The sequence below is a fragment of the Stegostoma tigrinum genome, chromosome 38 (assembly GCF_030684315.1).
Source record: "Stegostoma tigrinum isolate sSteTig4 chromosome 38, sSteTig4.hap1, whole genome shotgun sequence".
Lineage (NCBI taxonomy): Eukaryota > Metazoa > Chordata > Chondrichthyes > Orectolobiformes > Stegostomatidae > Stegostoma > Stegostoma tigrinum.
In genome coordinates, this window is record NC_081391.1 from 17741367 (window position 1) to 17757204 (window position 15838).

At 48.0% G+C, this 15838-nt stretch overlaps 1 protein-coding gene across 1 annotated transcript in view; it reads right to left on the reverse strand.

Annotated features, from left to right (window-relative positions):
* The window catches only part of LOC125447020 (SH3 and multiple ankyrin repeat domains protein 1-like), a 241740-nt gene that overhangs the window by 179752 nt on the left and 46150 nt on the right, over nt 1-15838 (reverse strand). The window contains exons 6-8 of the mRNA XM_059640702.1: nt 12574-12725; nt 9107-9274; nt 8077-8193 (exon numbers count right to left, since the gene is read on the reverse strand). Coding sequence (XP_059496685.1) covers nt 8077-8193; nt 9107-9274; nt 12574-12725 — 437 coding nt within the window. The remainder of the gene's footprint in view (nt 1-8076; nt 8194-9106; nt 9275-12573; nt 12726-15838) is intronic.

Below are 15838 nucleotides of genomic sequence, written 5' to 3' on the forward strand. Positions count from 1 at the left end.
GTGGTGGGGTTGGAGGGGATTGTGGAGCAAACAAGGGAGTCATGGAGAGAGTGGTCTCTCCGGAAAGCAGACAAGGGTGGGGATGGAAAAATGTCTTGGGTGGTGGGGTCGGATTGTAGATGGCAGAAGTGTCAGAGGATGATGCGTTGTATCCGGAGGTTGGTGGGGTGGTGTGTGAGAACGAGGGGGATCCTCTTTGGGCGGTTGTGGCCTGTGCGGGGTGTGAGGGATGTGTTGCGGGAAATGTGGGAGACGCGGTCAAGGGCGTTTTCGACCACTGCGGGGGGAAAGTTGCGGTCCTTGAAGAACTTGAAGAACAGTTCATCCACTTCACCAACACCTTCCACCCCAACCTCAAGTTCACCTGGGCCATCTTCAGCACATCCCTCACCTTCCTGGACCTCTCAGTCTCCATCTCAGGCAACCAGCTAGAAACTGATGTTCATTTCAAGCCCACTGACTCCCACAGCTACCTAGAATACACATCCTCCCACCCACCCTCCTGCAAAAATTCCATCCCCTATTCCCAATTCCTCCGCCTCCGCCGCATCTGCTCCCAGGATGAGACATTCCACTCCCGCACATCCCAGATGTCCAAGACAACTCTCTCCGTGACTCCCTTGTTTGCTCCACACTGCCCTCCAACCCCACCACACCCGGCACCTTCCCCTGCAACCGCAGGAAGTGCTACACTTGCCCCCACACCTCCTCCCTCACCCCTATCCCAGGCCCCAAGATGACTTTCCACATTAAGCAGAGGTTCATCTGCACATCTGCCAATGTGGTATACTGTATCCACTGTACCCGGTGTGGCTTCCTCTACATTGGGGAAACCAAGCGGAGGCTTGGGGACTGCTTTGCAGTACACCTCCGCCAGGTTCGCAATAAACAACTGCACCTCCCAGTCACGATCCATTTTAACTCCCCCTCCCATTCTTCAGACGACATGTCCATCATGGGCCTCCTGCAGTGCAACAAGGAAGCCACCCAAAGGTTGCAGGAACAGCAACACATATTCCGCTTGGGAACCCTGCAGCCCAATGGTATCAATGTGGACTTCACCAGCTTCAAAATCTCCCCTTCCCCCACTGCATCCCAAAACCAGCCCAGCTCGTCCCCTCCCCCACTGCATCCCAAAACCAGCCCAGCCTGTCTCTGCCTCCCTAACCTGTTCTTCCTCTCACCCATCCCTTCCTCCCATCTCAGGCCACACCTCCATTTCCTACCTACTAACCTCATCCCACCTCCTTGACCTGTCCGTCTTCCCTGGACTGACCTATCCCCTCCCTACCTCCCCACCTATACTCTCCTCTCCACCTATCTTCTTTTCTCTCCATCTTCGGTCTGCCTCTCCCTCTCTCCCTATTTATTCCAGAACCCTCTCCCCATCCCCCTCTCTGATGAAGGGTCTAGGCCCGAAACATCAGCTTTTGTGCTCCTGAGATGCTGCTTGGCCTGCTGTGTTCATCCAGCTCCACACTTTGTTGTCTTGGATTCTCCAGCATCTGCAGTTCCCATTATCTCAGACACACAAAACCAACAAGCCAGCACTCACACACAGATTAACAAGACATGACAAAAAGTGATTTACAGAGAGACGGAGGTATCTAGAGAGAGATACATGTTGCCTGACACAGTGACACAGACAGAAACTGATAGCTACAGTGAGGTGACAAACAGTCAGACAGACAGGATGGCAGTTATTAATGGACAGGCAGAGACACATGGACAATGAGGGGAGTCTAAACTTGCTCAGAACAATGTCCTACCCTATCCTTTTCTAAATCACTCACATGCCCTCTCCTTTTCTTGCCACCTTCTATGTACTTTTCTCTCTCATTGCTTTAGCTTTGCATGTTGGCACCAACTTTCAACTCACACTGATGCAGGCTGTCCTGTTTTGTGTTTGTGTGTGCATGCATGTGTGCGCGCGTGTGTGTGTGTCTGTGCGTGTGTGTTTTTTTGTGTGTGTGCATGCGCGTGTGAGAGGGAGAGAGAGACAGTGAGAGAACGTGTGTATGTGTGCGTGATTGAGTGTGTGCAAGGGTGTGCAAGCATGTGTGAGTGTGTCTGTATGTAAATACGTGTAAGCATGTGCATTTGAGCATGAGTGAGTGCGAGTGTGTCAGTGTGCGTGTGTGAGTGAGAATGTGTGAAAAAGAAGGTGAAGAGGGGCAGAGAATGAAAAGAGGGAGATGACAACAGGGAGGTACGGAGAGAAAACAGAGAAATTGAGGTTCTGGAGAGAGAGAGAGAGAGAGAGAGAGCGCAACTGAAGAGAGAGATTGGGATTTACAATGTAGGAAATTCAATTTGTGTACAGCAAGCTCCCACACAGTAATTTGACAATGAGCAGGTACTCTGCTTCAGTGACACTGATTTAGGGCTAAACATTGGCCAGTACTCCAGGGAGATCCTTTAAAATATTATTAACTGAAGAGGTAACAGGTCCCTCGAATTAACATCTGAAAGGGGGGCAGCTCCACATGGCACTGCCCGAGAGATCGGGGAAGAGAGAGACGGAGAGAGATGGCAGAGAGACACTCGTCAGTTGACCAATGGAGGGCAACATACAAAGTATTACTGAAGGAAGAGTAGGGCACATGCAGAGCAGGAAAATGGAAGATTTAAAATGGGACCTTTATTAGAAATTCAGCTGAATGTTGGGCCAGGGAGAGACAATTGGTCAGGTAGTGGTGAGAGAGACAGAGATAGAGAGAGAGAGAGAAATACGCCGTGGGGGCAGAGGGGGGAGAGATGGGAATGAGACAGGGCAGCGAGAGAGGGAGAGAGTGAGTGAGAGAAAGAGAGAGAACAGGGTCGATGTGCAGAGAGGGAAGGAGACAGGGCAGAGAGGGAGGGAGAGACTGAGAGAAAGAGAGAGAACGGGGTCTAGAGGGAGAGAGGGAAGGAGACAGCAGAAAAAGAAAGAAGCTGATTTAAGGAGACTGTAAGTGGACAGTGCGAGACACAGTCTGTGGGGGCAGTGGGGAGAGAGAGAGGAGAAAGAGGACAGAGGTAGAAGCTGAAAATATGTTGGCCTGTGATGGCAACAGAGACTGACCTGCTTTGCGGAACCCCCCCTCCCCCCAAAAACAGTCAGCCCCATGAACATGATACCTCCCAGTCAATTCTAAGTGGGATCAGTTTGACGCAATCCTGATACCTCCCAGTATCCCTGTGATGCATCCTCTCCTCCATAGGAGGAGAGACAGAACAGTGGAGAGAGGTGGGGGAATGACAGAGAGGTGGGGAAGAAAGACAGAAACTAGAACACAGAGATTCAAACGGTAAAATCAGAGGCGGGGGGGGGCAGACTCAGAGATGGTCACGCAGCTGATGTTACACGATGTTTCTGGTGTTTAACAAATATTCAGGTGAAACATTTAGGTGTTTAAACTGTGTCGACCTTGTGTGGCCTCTCCAATCTGAGCAGCTACTACTGCAGCCCCCTACAGCCTGGGGTCAGGCAGATTCTGGTCAGTGCTCAAATATCCCTTCACCATTCCATTTTACTAAGAGCTGCACTCCACCAGCGTTTTCTGCAGGACCCTCACCTCTGTCCTCATAGCAACCGCCCCTCCTCCCACTGACTCATTCACTTGCCTCCCCAGTTATTGGTGGGTGCTCACCGTCCAATGTCTCCTGCCTTTGAGTATAGGCTGCACAGACATTCGACCACAGGATGCATCACAGGCCAACTCGGTCCGGTCCTCAACCAGCCCCCATCTCCACCGTTTTCGCCCCACGCTCTCACTCCTAGCCTCCTCCTCACCGACCCCAACATCTCCAAGTAAAGAAGGGGTCCGAGGTCAGGGAGATGCTGTCAGATGACCCCTGGTGAGCTGCTGGAGTGTGTCTTCTGGGAGGTAGACACTGCTGCTCCTGGGTGTCGGTGCTGGAGGGAGTGACCAATGAAGCAAATAGACAGGCTCCTGGCCAATTGGGGCTGCTGTGTCCTGGATTGCGTCAAACTGATCCCTCTTAGAATTGACTGGGAGGTATCAGGAGAGAGAGGGTTGGGTGGGTGGCAGGGTTTGGGGGTGAAATCCTCGCCCCAGGAGAAAATCATGTTCATGGGGCTGACTGTTTTTGGGGGGAGGGGGGGTTCCGCAAAGCAGGTCAGTCTCTGATCGCAGCTCCCTCGGGATGTGGCCCCAGTTTGTTGGGAAGAAGAGCTTCACTTTCAGGCTCTGCAACGAGCCAACGTTTAGTTCATAGAATCACAGGAGCCTGTCAAAGGAGATTATTCAGCCAGTCATGTCATAAAAGCACAGAAACACAGTAGCAGCAGGTCATTCGGCCCTTCAAGCCTGCCCCGCCATTCAATATAATCACGGCTGATCATCCAACTCAGCTCCCATGTTCCTGCTTCCCTCCAATACCCTTTAACCCTGAGAAACATATCTAACTCCTTTCTGAAAGCATGCAATGTTTTTCTTTCCTTAGCAGAGAATTCCACAGGGCTCCCTGCTGTCTGGGTGAAGATATTTCTCTTCATCTCAGTCCTAATTGGCCCATTCTCTATCCTTAGGCTGTGACCCCAGGTTCTGGGCTTCTTGGTCATCAAGAACATCCTTCCTGCATTTATCCTTGTTAGAATTTTCTAGGTTTCTATGACATCGCCTTTCATTCTTCCAAATTCCAGTGAATACAATCCTAACCGATCAAATCTCTTTTCATATTTCGAGGCATATGTCAGGTCACACAAAACTCTGGTTGGAACCATTAATCATTGTGTCTGATTTCTAACCATCAAACCCTGCTGTACAACCTCAACTAACTGCCTCACTGATTACTAGACTCAAAGGCCAGTATACATTTGGTTGCACTATGAAGGTCAACATACTATTTGCTCTCTTCACCACTCCCGCTACTCCTACATGCTAACCTATGTGCTCACATTTTGCCCATAACTGTCCTGGCAGTCCCACTCTCCAGCTCTTTTCCCATTAGACGGTCAAATGTTTCCTGAAGAAGGGTCCAGACCCAAAATGTCAGCTTTCCTGCTCCTCTGATGCTGCCTGGCCTGCTGTGTTCATTCAGCTCCACACTGTGTTATCTCTGACTCCAGCATCAGCAGTTCCTACTATCTCCTAAATGTTTCCTGTATTTTTGTTTTTTAGGTATTTCTCCAGTATACGATTTTTGCTTCTGAAAAGTCTTCCACTGCCATTCCAGGCAATGCATTCTGGGTCACAGCAATGCAACTGAGTCAATGACAAAATGGCTCCTCACATTGACACTGGTTCCTGTGTCAATCGCTACAGAACCTGGTTACCAGCCCTCCCGTGGGTGTGAAGAGATTCACCTGATTTACTCCTCTATTCCCCATTTTAAACACCTCAATTAAACCTCCCCGTTTAAAACAAAAAGCAGGAAAGGTAAGTCTTTCTCAACTGAAGAACTGTAGCAGGGTTTCATTCACACTGTCAGACACTGTACACATTACCACATGGCATGATGGAGGACAGTAGGTTAGATTCCTTAAAGGGGAAGCTACAGGGGTACATGAGAGAGAAAGAAACAGAAGGTTATGCTGCTAGAGAGGTTGGTGCAGGTCCATGTGGAGCAGCTGGACCAGCATTGACCAATTGGGCTGAATGGCCCATTTCAGTTACAGAGCCATACGGCATGGAAACAGACTCTTCAGACTCATCCTCCCTGACCAGACGTCCCAATCTGACTTTGTCTCATTTGCCAGCATTTGGCCCATATCTCTCTAAACTCTTCCAATTCGTGTACCCATCCAGATACATTTTTAAATGTTGTAATTATACCACCATTTCCTCTGGCAGCTCATTCCACACACGCACCACCCTCTGTGTGAAAAAGTTGCACCTTAGACCCCTTTTAAATCTTTCCCCTCTCACCTTAAACCTATATCCTCAAGTTTTAGACCACCCAAACCAGGAAAAAGACCTGGGCTATTCACCCAGTCCATACCCCTCATGATTCTATCAGCCTCCGATGCTCCAGGGAAAATAGCCCAAGCCTATTCAGCCTCTCCCTGTAGCTCAAACCCTCCAACCCTGGCAAAATCCTTGTCAATCTTTTCCACACCCTCTCAAGTTTAACAACGTTATTACTATAGAGGGGTGACCAGAGTTGTTCGCAGCATTATAAAAGCGGCCTCATCAATATCCTACAGCCACAACATGACATCCGAATTCCTATACTCAATGATCTGACCAAGAAAGGCCAAATGCCTTCTTCACCAGCTTGTCTACCTGCAACTCCACTTTCAAGGAACAATGCACCTGCTGCCTGAGGTCTCTCTGTTTGACAGCTCTCTCCAGGGCCCTATCATTAACTATACAGGTCCAGCCCTGGTTTGTCTTACCAAAATGCAATGCCTCACTTTTATCTAAATTAAACTCCATCTGCAACTCCTCAGCCCATTGGTCCATCTGGTCAAGGTCACGTTGTACTCTGAGGTAACCTTCTTCGCCATCCACTACACCCTCAAATTTGCAAACTTTCTCACCATGTCTCCTATATTCACATCCAAATCATTTATCCAAATGACAAAAGCTGTGGGCCCAGCACCGATCCCTGTGGCACACCACTGGTCACAGGCTTACAGCCTGAAAAATAACCCTCTACCACCACCATCTGTCTTCTACCTTCAAACCACTTTTGTATCCAACTGGCCAGCTCCCCCTGCATTCCTTGTGATCTAACCTTACTAACAGTCTATCATGTGGACCTTGTTGAAGGCCTTGCTGAAGTCCATATAGACAACGTCTACCACTCTGTCTCATCAAACCTCTTTGTCACCTCTTCAAAAAATTCAATCAAGTTAGTGAGACACGATTTCCCACACACAAAGCCATGTTGACTATCCTTAATCAGTCCCTGCCTTTCCAAATATATGTAACTCCTGTCCTCAGAATCCCTTCCAACAACTTGCCCTCCACTGATGTCAGGCTCACCCATCTCAACTCGTCAATGCCGACCAGGTATCCTGAACTGACCTCGTCCCATTTCCCAACATTTGGCTCACATCCCTCCAAACTCTTCCTATTCATGTACTTATCCAGATGCTTTTTTTCATGTTATAATTGTACTAGCCTCCACATATTGAAAAAGAAAGTTTTCTTGTACACACTTAGCAAATTTTTCCCAATCCAAGCCCTTAACACTATGACAAGTTTAATGTAATTCGGGTAGATCATGGATGTGACACGCGGGCACGCATGGTGTTTGCATGGAGTCTGCATGTTGAAACAAAAATGCATAAAACAATCAATGCTTGAAATACCGTCTCATAACACAGCAATCCCCAAACCAGCTTCCTGTAATTCACTCCCTGGTATCAGTTCCTCTGATTATAATAACCCCTGAATTCTACTCCCCCAACCAAACTTGATTCCAGTTTATAACTCATCCCAGGCTATCTGTTATTCTGTATCTAAATCCCTGAACCCGTCAATTAGATTCCAGTCTGTAACTCACTCCAGTATCTGTTATTCTACATATAAACCAGCCCCGTGATTAGATTCCAGTCTGTAACTCACTCTCGGGTATCTATGGTTCTTAAAAAAAGCTCCCCAAATCCCCACATTAATTTCCAGGCTGTAATTCACTCCTAAGTATCCATTATTCTATATATAAACCTCCTGAGCCTGCCATTAGCCTGCAGTCTGTACCTTTCTTGAGGTGTCAGTATTTCTATATATAAAGCCCTCCCGTAGATTACTGCCGGTTACTCACTGTCAGGTGTCTTTTATTACGTATGTAAACCACTCACGTACCTCTATTAGATTCCAGCCTCTTCTGGATATCTGTTATTCTACACATAACACCCCTCCCTCACCAACCTGAACTCCTTCATTGGATTCCAGTTTGTCACTCGCTCCCAGGTTATTTCCTACTCTATGTATAAATCAACTGGTCCACCCAGAATTTGAGTACGCTGTGTGGGAGCTCTCTTAGATAAGTCGGGTGCCCAGAGGTTGTGGTAATGACAGGGGTTTAAAAAAAGGGGCAGAATAACTGGAGGCAGTAAACAGGAACTAATCCCATAAAAAGAATACAGTAACTCATTCAACATAACTCACATCAGATACCGACCCTGTTGTACAGAGCACACAGATGTAGTGCTGTGTTCCCCGACGCATTCAGGCTGTTGATTTCTGCTCCATAGAACAACAGAATTTCCAGATGCTGTGCATGACCGTGATGGCAAGCCTGTCAGAGACAAAGACTGAGAGTGGAGGGGAGGCAAGGGACAGAAAACCAACAGGGCCTGTTGGAGAGACAGGCTCTTCCTAGATGCTTCTAGTTCTGAAGATTCAGAGAATCCCTATGGTGAAGATAGAGGCCTTTCAGCCCGTTGAGTCTGCACCAACCCTCTAAACAGCTTCCCACCCCCATCTGCATTGACTGTGGCTGACCCAGCTAACCTACACATCCCTGGACACCATGGGACAATGTAGCATGGCCAATCCATCCTAACCTGTACACAGAGCACACAAACAGGCCGTTCGGTCCAGCCAGTCCATGTCGACCATGTCTCCAAACTGAACTACTGCCACCTGCCTGCGTTTGGCCCATATCCCTCCAAAACTTTCTTTTACTTATTTGACATCTTTGGACAAGGAGAGAGAAACCGGAGCACCCGGAGGAAAGCCACGCAGACGCGCACAGTCCCCCGAGGGTGGGATCGAACCCAGGTCCCTGACACTGTGAGGCAGCGGTGCTAACCACTGAGTCACCGTTACAGGAAGCCGTGTTGTCTGTTTTTTATTGCAGCGTTTCCTCAGGGATAGATGATGAGGAGGACACCAGAAGGAACTCCTTTGAGCTCTTTTGGGGCAGCACTCCTTCAGACACCGACATTCGGCCCATTCCACGAACCTATCCGTTTGTAAACGTCATGAGAAATCCTGGAGTAAGACCTGGAGCTTCTAGCCCTGAGGCAGGAACTGCACCATGCAGCCCCCTCAAGGGTCATTAGGAATAGGCAACCTACTGGCCCAGCCAGCAACACTCACATTCTCCGAAATAAGGAAGAATTGGGCGCCAACGTCTCGAGGGGTAGGGGAGCTCGAATGGAACTGCTCTGTATTTGGTGGTAGGGGGAGGGGAGCAGGATGCCTACCTGGTGAATCTCTTGCCAGCCATTCTCATCAGCAAAGCCAATCTGTGCCCGGTTGTACAGCAGCAGTTCACAGCAGCTGGTATCTCCTCCAACGATAGCCGTGTGATACAAAGGTGTCAATGCTCGCCGATCTTTGTAATTTGGGGAGGCACCTAATTCCAGCAACGTCTAGGACAGCAAACAAAAACAAAACAAAACCACTGAAAGGCCTAAACCTCATCACTACAGCTTGTTATCATCGAATTTTGTCCCAACCGCAATCAGTCTATTTCTGTGGGATTCCCAAAAATGTGGTCCTTCTAGCACACTCCAGTGTGGTTTTCCACCCCCCACAAGGGAAATTCAGGTGTATCGTCACTGGACTGTTAATTCAGAGACATAGGTAATCTTTTGGGGACCCAGGTTCATATCCCACCAAGGCAGATGGTGGAATTTGAATTCAATACAAATGGAATTAAGAGTCTAATGATGTTGGAAAATCCCATCAAGTTCACTAAAGTTTTTTAAAGATGGAAACTGCCATCTTTACCTGGTCTGACCTACATGTGGTCAACTCTTAACTGCCCTCTGGGCAATTAGAGATGGGCAACAAAAATGCTGGCCAAGCAAGCAACGCTCTCATCCCATGAACAAATCAACAAAAGGTTATGAAGAAGAACATTGGACAAACTGGCACGAAGCTAGCCACCAGGATACATGAACATCAACTAGCCACAAAACGACATGACCCACTATCACTCGTATCCTTACACACAGATAAGGAAGGACACCACTTTGATTGGGACAACACATCCACCCTAGGACAAGCCAAACAGAGACATGCACGAGAATTCCTAGAAGCATGGCATTCCAACCGGAACTCCATCAACAAACACATTGATTTGGAGCCAATCTACCATCCCCTGAGAAAAAGAACAGGAAATGACATCACCAACGCAGGAAATGATATCACCAACCCAAGGAAACCTAACCAGATAAATAGAAAGCGGGACATAACACCAGCGCTTCGTCGGAGGCTCACTGATGATATTACCTAGAATGGTGACGAAACGTCTGAAAACTAACCATCCAGCTCAGCGAGCAAACTCACATCCAGAACCTCAACCTGAGCTACAAATCTTCTCAAAACTCACTAAGAACCTTTTCACACAGTTAGTGAACCTACTGCCCAGGAGGGAGATGGGAATGCAAACAGTAAATTCATTTAGAAAGAGATTAGATGGGCAATTGGTGGGAATGACCTACACAGGGAGATGGAGATAGAGCAGAGGAATAGGACAGACTGCTGCAAGGAGAACCAACCTCCAACTCAATAGACCGCATGTCCTCTCTCTGCGCTGTCACGACTCCCCGAGTGTACAACTCGAAACGCCAAGACTTAGCTACCTGCCAGTGATGCTTCATAACCATGAGGCATCCCAAAGCTTGGCTCAGCCAATGGGATGCTTCAGGCATGTAGCTACTGTAGGAATGGTTCATTTATACACAGCAAGCTCCCACAAACAGCAAGGAACAAAGAACAGTACAGCACAGGGATAGGCCCTTTGGCACACCAGGGCAGCGCCAACACACGATACCTTTCTAAAGTAAAACCTTTTGCCTCTACACTTTGCCTATCGATGTACCTCTTAAAGATTGCTATTGTATCCACCTCCACCACTTCCGGCAGTGCATTCCAGGCACTTGCTGTGTTAAAAGAAACCTGTGTCTCACATCTCCTTTAAACTTACTCCCTGTGTCCCCTAGAAACTGATATTTTTACCCTGGGGAAAAGACACTGACTATCCATTCTCACAATTTTATAACCTTCAACCAGATTGTCCCACAAAAGGAAAAACAAATCAGGTTTGCCTAATCACTCCTCAGAGTTAGTGCCTCCAAACCAGGCAACATCTTGGTAAATTGTTTCTAAATCCCTTCGAGAGCCCCCACCTCCTTCTGGTGCACAAATGTGCACAGTGTGTTAAAAAGCACAGACGCAGATGCTTTCTTTGTTTAGTGATGTAGGGCTGGGTCAGTGGCCGGAATTCCTCTGCTCCACTTCGAAATCCTGGCTGTGGGATTTCTTTTTACAATTGGAAAGGACAGCCAAGCCTTGGTTTAAAGCCTCACCTGCATAACTGCTTCAGACTCTGCACTTTTCAAAGATTTTGGATGGCGAGACAGACAGCTGGGTGCGGTTAGGTTATGGATTCTCATGTCGTGTAAGCCCTAAAAGATGCTGCTCTGCTTTATCAAGTTCTGTGTTTGACTGTGTATCTTGCCTGTGCCTGAAGGTGCAGCATTTTGCAGCAACTGATGGCAACATTATTTGTCTCCCTTTTAATATACGTTGACCAAATACCTACAATTAAACTGGGGAGAGCGAGGAAGGGGCCATATTGAATAGAATTCTGCAGCACAGAGGGCCATTCTACCCATCTACCCTATGCTAGCCCATTCAAAGGGCAATCAGTTTGCGCTGCATCGTCTCTTTTTTCTTTGGCCCCCAATATTTCCCCTTTGAGCATACAATTCCCGTCCCACCAAGCCTTTTTCCACTGGGTAGAGCCACCGCTACCTTACCATACCGAAGAGCAGCTCACTCCCGTGAGAGAGGTGACTTGTGGAGGTTTAACTTGCGGGTCCCTGTGCCTCAGGCAAGGGGAAGGCTTGAGAAGGAGGGACTGCCTTGATAACTTCAATGGGCACAGGAATTGAACCCGCCCTCATCCAGCCTCCTGAGCTAACCAAACCCCATCACCCCTGCGGTTCCACCAGCCATGAGGTAAAGCATTGTAAATCAGTAGCCACTCGGTTAAACTCATCACCTGAAGAGCACGAAGGGAAGGAGAGGCTTTTTCTGACACACACAAGCGTGCAGAGATAGCAGGATATGGAATACTTGGCATGGGGAGTGCCTGGAGTTGAGCCAAGTGCATCTTTGAGGGAAAGCTGGATGAATAGTTATTGCCAACATTGCTGGCAGGGTATAATTACAAGGTGACACAGTGCGCTTCACATATGTGGATACAAAAAATTAAAATGGAAAAACGGGAAGAGTTAGCAGATGCAAGGGATGCAGAAGAAGAAAAAAATAATTTTACAGATTAGTCGTTGAGTAGAACAGCGATTAAGCATTAGCAAAAAGTGAAGTACCATCAAAACTGAAGCTGCAGCATTGACCAGGACACATGCAAGAATGCCAAATTCCACAGGGAACACCAACTTATTACATACGAGAACAGAGTGCTGAATGGCTGGACCCTGATTGGTCGAGACGGTGCGGCGAAGAATGCACAGGGGCATTATTGGCCACCAGAGGATTTGTTTGATTCAAAAACTATCTGGGCATTTTCCTTTCTCCTGCGTATCTGTAGCTTCTAACAAAAAATGATTTTATAGTTTAGGATTTCTGGGGGCTGGGAGGGGTTGGTTGGGGTTAACTATTTAGGTGTGATATCCCCTCCCTCCAACTTCATAGTTACCAAGACTCCATTGTAGTTCCTGGTTATGGCGGCCTTGTGGAGGGCTGTCATACCGTCCCGTGCTCGGAAGTCGATGTGCGCCCCTCCCAGGCACAGCACGCGGATCACATCTGAACAATTCTCCAGCTGCGCGGACAAAGTCAATGGCACTTCTGTGAGGGAAATTGGAAAGTTTATTCCCATCGCAATCCACACCCGGGGCCCTTGCCCCAACCCCTCCTGTTGACTGAAGCAACGAGTCTGAAAATGAGAACACCCTCCCCCCACCGTCCCGACTCCCACATACACGCCGCTCACCCTCCCACCAATGCCCAAAACCCTTCCAATCCCACCACCTCTCCTGGCTCTACTTCCTCCTCTACTGACTCCGCTGATGATTTTGAGGACCCCAGCCCCCCTCCCCCAACCCCGACCTATGCACATGACCCCAGCAAAGAAGCAGAGCAAGTTTTTTTTTGGAGGGGGAGAGGGGTTCTGAGGGCCTTTCAGCCCTTTTAGGTCTGTGTGCTCACCCGTTTCGAGGAGCAATCCACTTGGTCACACTCCCTACTCTGTGTTGGATTTCATTTTTCCATCAGGAGGCCTTCAAACATCACCCCCCCACCCCAGCTGGAAAAAGGACAGGGCGATGCACGACCAGTAAAAAAAAAACGTCCCATTTTCAATCATGATCATTGGCTCAGTGTTGTCCCAAGGACTCAGGCCATGGGTCCAACACTAAGGGTCAGGCCAAATTAACTGTCCAAACCTGATTCTAAACATTATGTCAATGTCGTAAAATCATAGAATCCCTACAGCAGGCCATTTGTCTAATCGAGTCCACACTGACCCATCGAACAGCATAATCCATGGGAGATACATAAAGATATTTGAGATCACATTTGATATTTTCTTTCCACTGGGCATCTGTTAGAGCCTGTTATGAAGCTCAGGGTCCCTGGGTGAGTTAGAAGCTTATGTTGCACTTGGAGAGCTTCAGTTAAACCAGTAAAGTATTAGCACCTGACATCTCAGGCCAGGATACCAACTTTCCAGGATCTCCCTGGAGTCTCGAGAAGTGAGTCATGAATCACCAAAAACAGGAGGAAAGCCATGGAGACATTAAACAAAATTACCCAATTTCCCTTAGAGCACTTCCATCTCCTAGAATCATAGAATTCCCACAATGTGGGGTGGCAGGGGTTGGGGGTGGGGAGCAGCCCATGCAGCCCATCGGGTCCACACTGATCCTCTGAAGAGCATCACACGCAGACCCAACCCCCCTACACTATCCCTGTAACCCTGCATTTCCCATGGCTGACCCACCCAGCCTGCACATCCCTGGGCACTTTGGGCAATATAGCACAGCCAATCTACCCTAACCCTGCACATCTTCGGACCGTGGGAGATAACCGGAGCATTCCATCTGATTCTAAACCAATCAGAGGCAGGAATGATCTTTCGCAAATGAATCGAGCTTCAGCTAGTTTGATAATAAACGGGACAGCTCCCTTTCCCATTGGGGGTGGGCAATTGCAAGAGGATGGAAAGGGCACAGCGTTTGGAATGTCACATGGTAAAACTTCCAACCTGTGGAAGCAGAGGTTACAGGCTGAGACCATTTTACCCATCTATTGCAGAGGGTCAGTTCAACATCTAGGCAGCCACCCTTGAGAGTCAGAATACTTGCAGTAAGGGCAGGAAAACAAAAAAAAATGAGTTAGTCACCCTGAAAAGACACTCAACAAACAGGGTTCGGGAGTGGGAATGGAACATTTGGATCTGCTGGTGTACATCTACAGATACAAAACAAATATAGCAAGAAAAAGCAAAAACAGAAAAACCTGAAGAAACACAGATGCCGCCAGGCCTGCTGAGTTTCTCCAGCCATTTCCGTTTTTCAGATCCCCAGCGTCTGCTGTTTTTTGCTTTTCTAGCAAAAGTGTGGAATTCCATTGCACTCTTTCCCTGAATGTCATAGTAAGTTCCACATTTAGGAACACAGCAACAGGAGTAGGCCATTCAGCCTGCCTCGGGATCCTATCCCTTGATACCCTTGCTTAATAAAAATTGGTGCACCTCATATTTCAATGGAACAATCAAATTAGCATTGACCGCTGTTTAATGAAGAGAGTCCCCAAATTCCACCATTCTTTGTGTGTGGGAGTGCTTTCTAACAACCCTCCAGAAGGGAAGTTTGGCACGTCCACAATGGCTGTTACCAATTTTTATAGATGCACCATAGAAAGCATCCTACCTTGATGCATCGCAGCTTGGTACGGCAACTGCTCTGTGCAAGACCACAAGAAATACAGAGAGTTGTGAACACAGCCCAGTCCATCACACAAACCAGCCTTCCATCCACTGACTCCATCTACACTTCCCACTGCATGAAGAAACCAACCAATGTGATCAAAAACCCCTCCCACCCAGTTAAACCCTCCTATGCTCACTTTCATTGGGCAGAAGTTACAAAAGTTTGAAAACTCATACCAAAAGATTTAAGAACTGTTTCTTCCCCACTGTTAGAGTCCGAGAGACATAGAGACATACAGCACACAAACAGACCCTTTGGTCCAACTCGTCCATGCCCAATCAGATATTCTAGATAAATCTAGTCCCATTGGCCCATAGCTCTCTAAACTCTTCCTTTTCATGTACCCATCCAGATGCCTTTTAAATGTTGTAATTGTACCAGCCTCCACCACTTCCTCTGGCAGCTTGTTCCATACACGTGCCACCCTCTGCATGAAAAATGTTGCCCCTTGAGCGCCTTTTAAATCCTTCCCCTCTCACCTTAAACCTCTAGTTTTAGACTCCCCCACCCCAGGGAAAACACCTTGTCTATTTACCATGTCCATGCCCGTCATGATTTTATAAACCTCTATAACATCACCCCTCAGCCTTCGATGCTCTGGGCAAAATAGCCCCAGCCTATTCAGCCGCTCCCTATAGCTCAAACCCTCCTACCCCGGTAACACCCTTGTGAAGCTTTTATGTACCCGTTCGAGTTTCACAACTTCCTCCCTACAGCAGGGAGACCAGAATTGAACGCAGTATTCCAAAAGTGGCCAGACCAATGTCCTGTACAGCTGCAACATGACCTCCCGACTCCTATACTCAATGCACTGACCAATAAAAGCAAGTGTGCCAAAAACTTTCGTCACTACCCTGACTACCTGGGACTCACTTTCAAGGAACTGTGAGCTTGCACTGCAAGGTCTCTTTGTTCAGCAACTTATGAACGAACCTCTCGTATAGTAGAGGTGATCTTTCTCTGCACCAT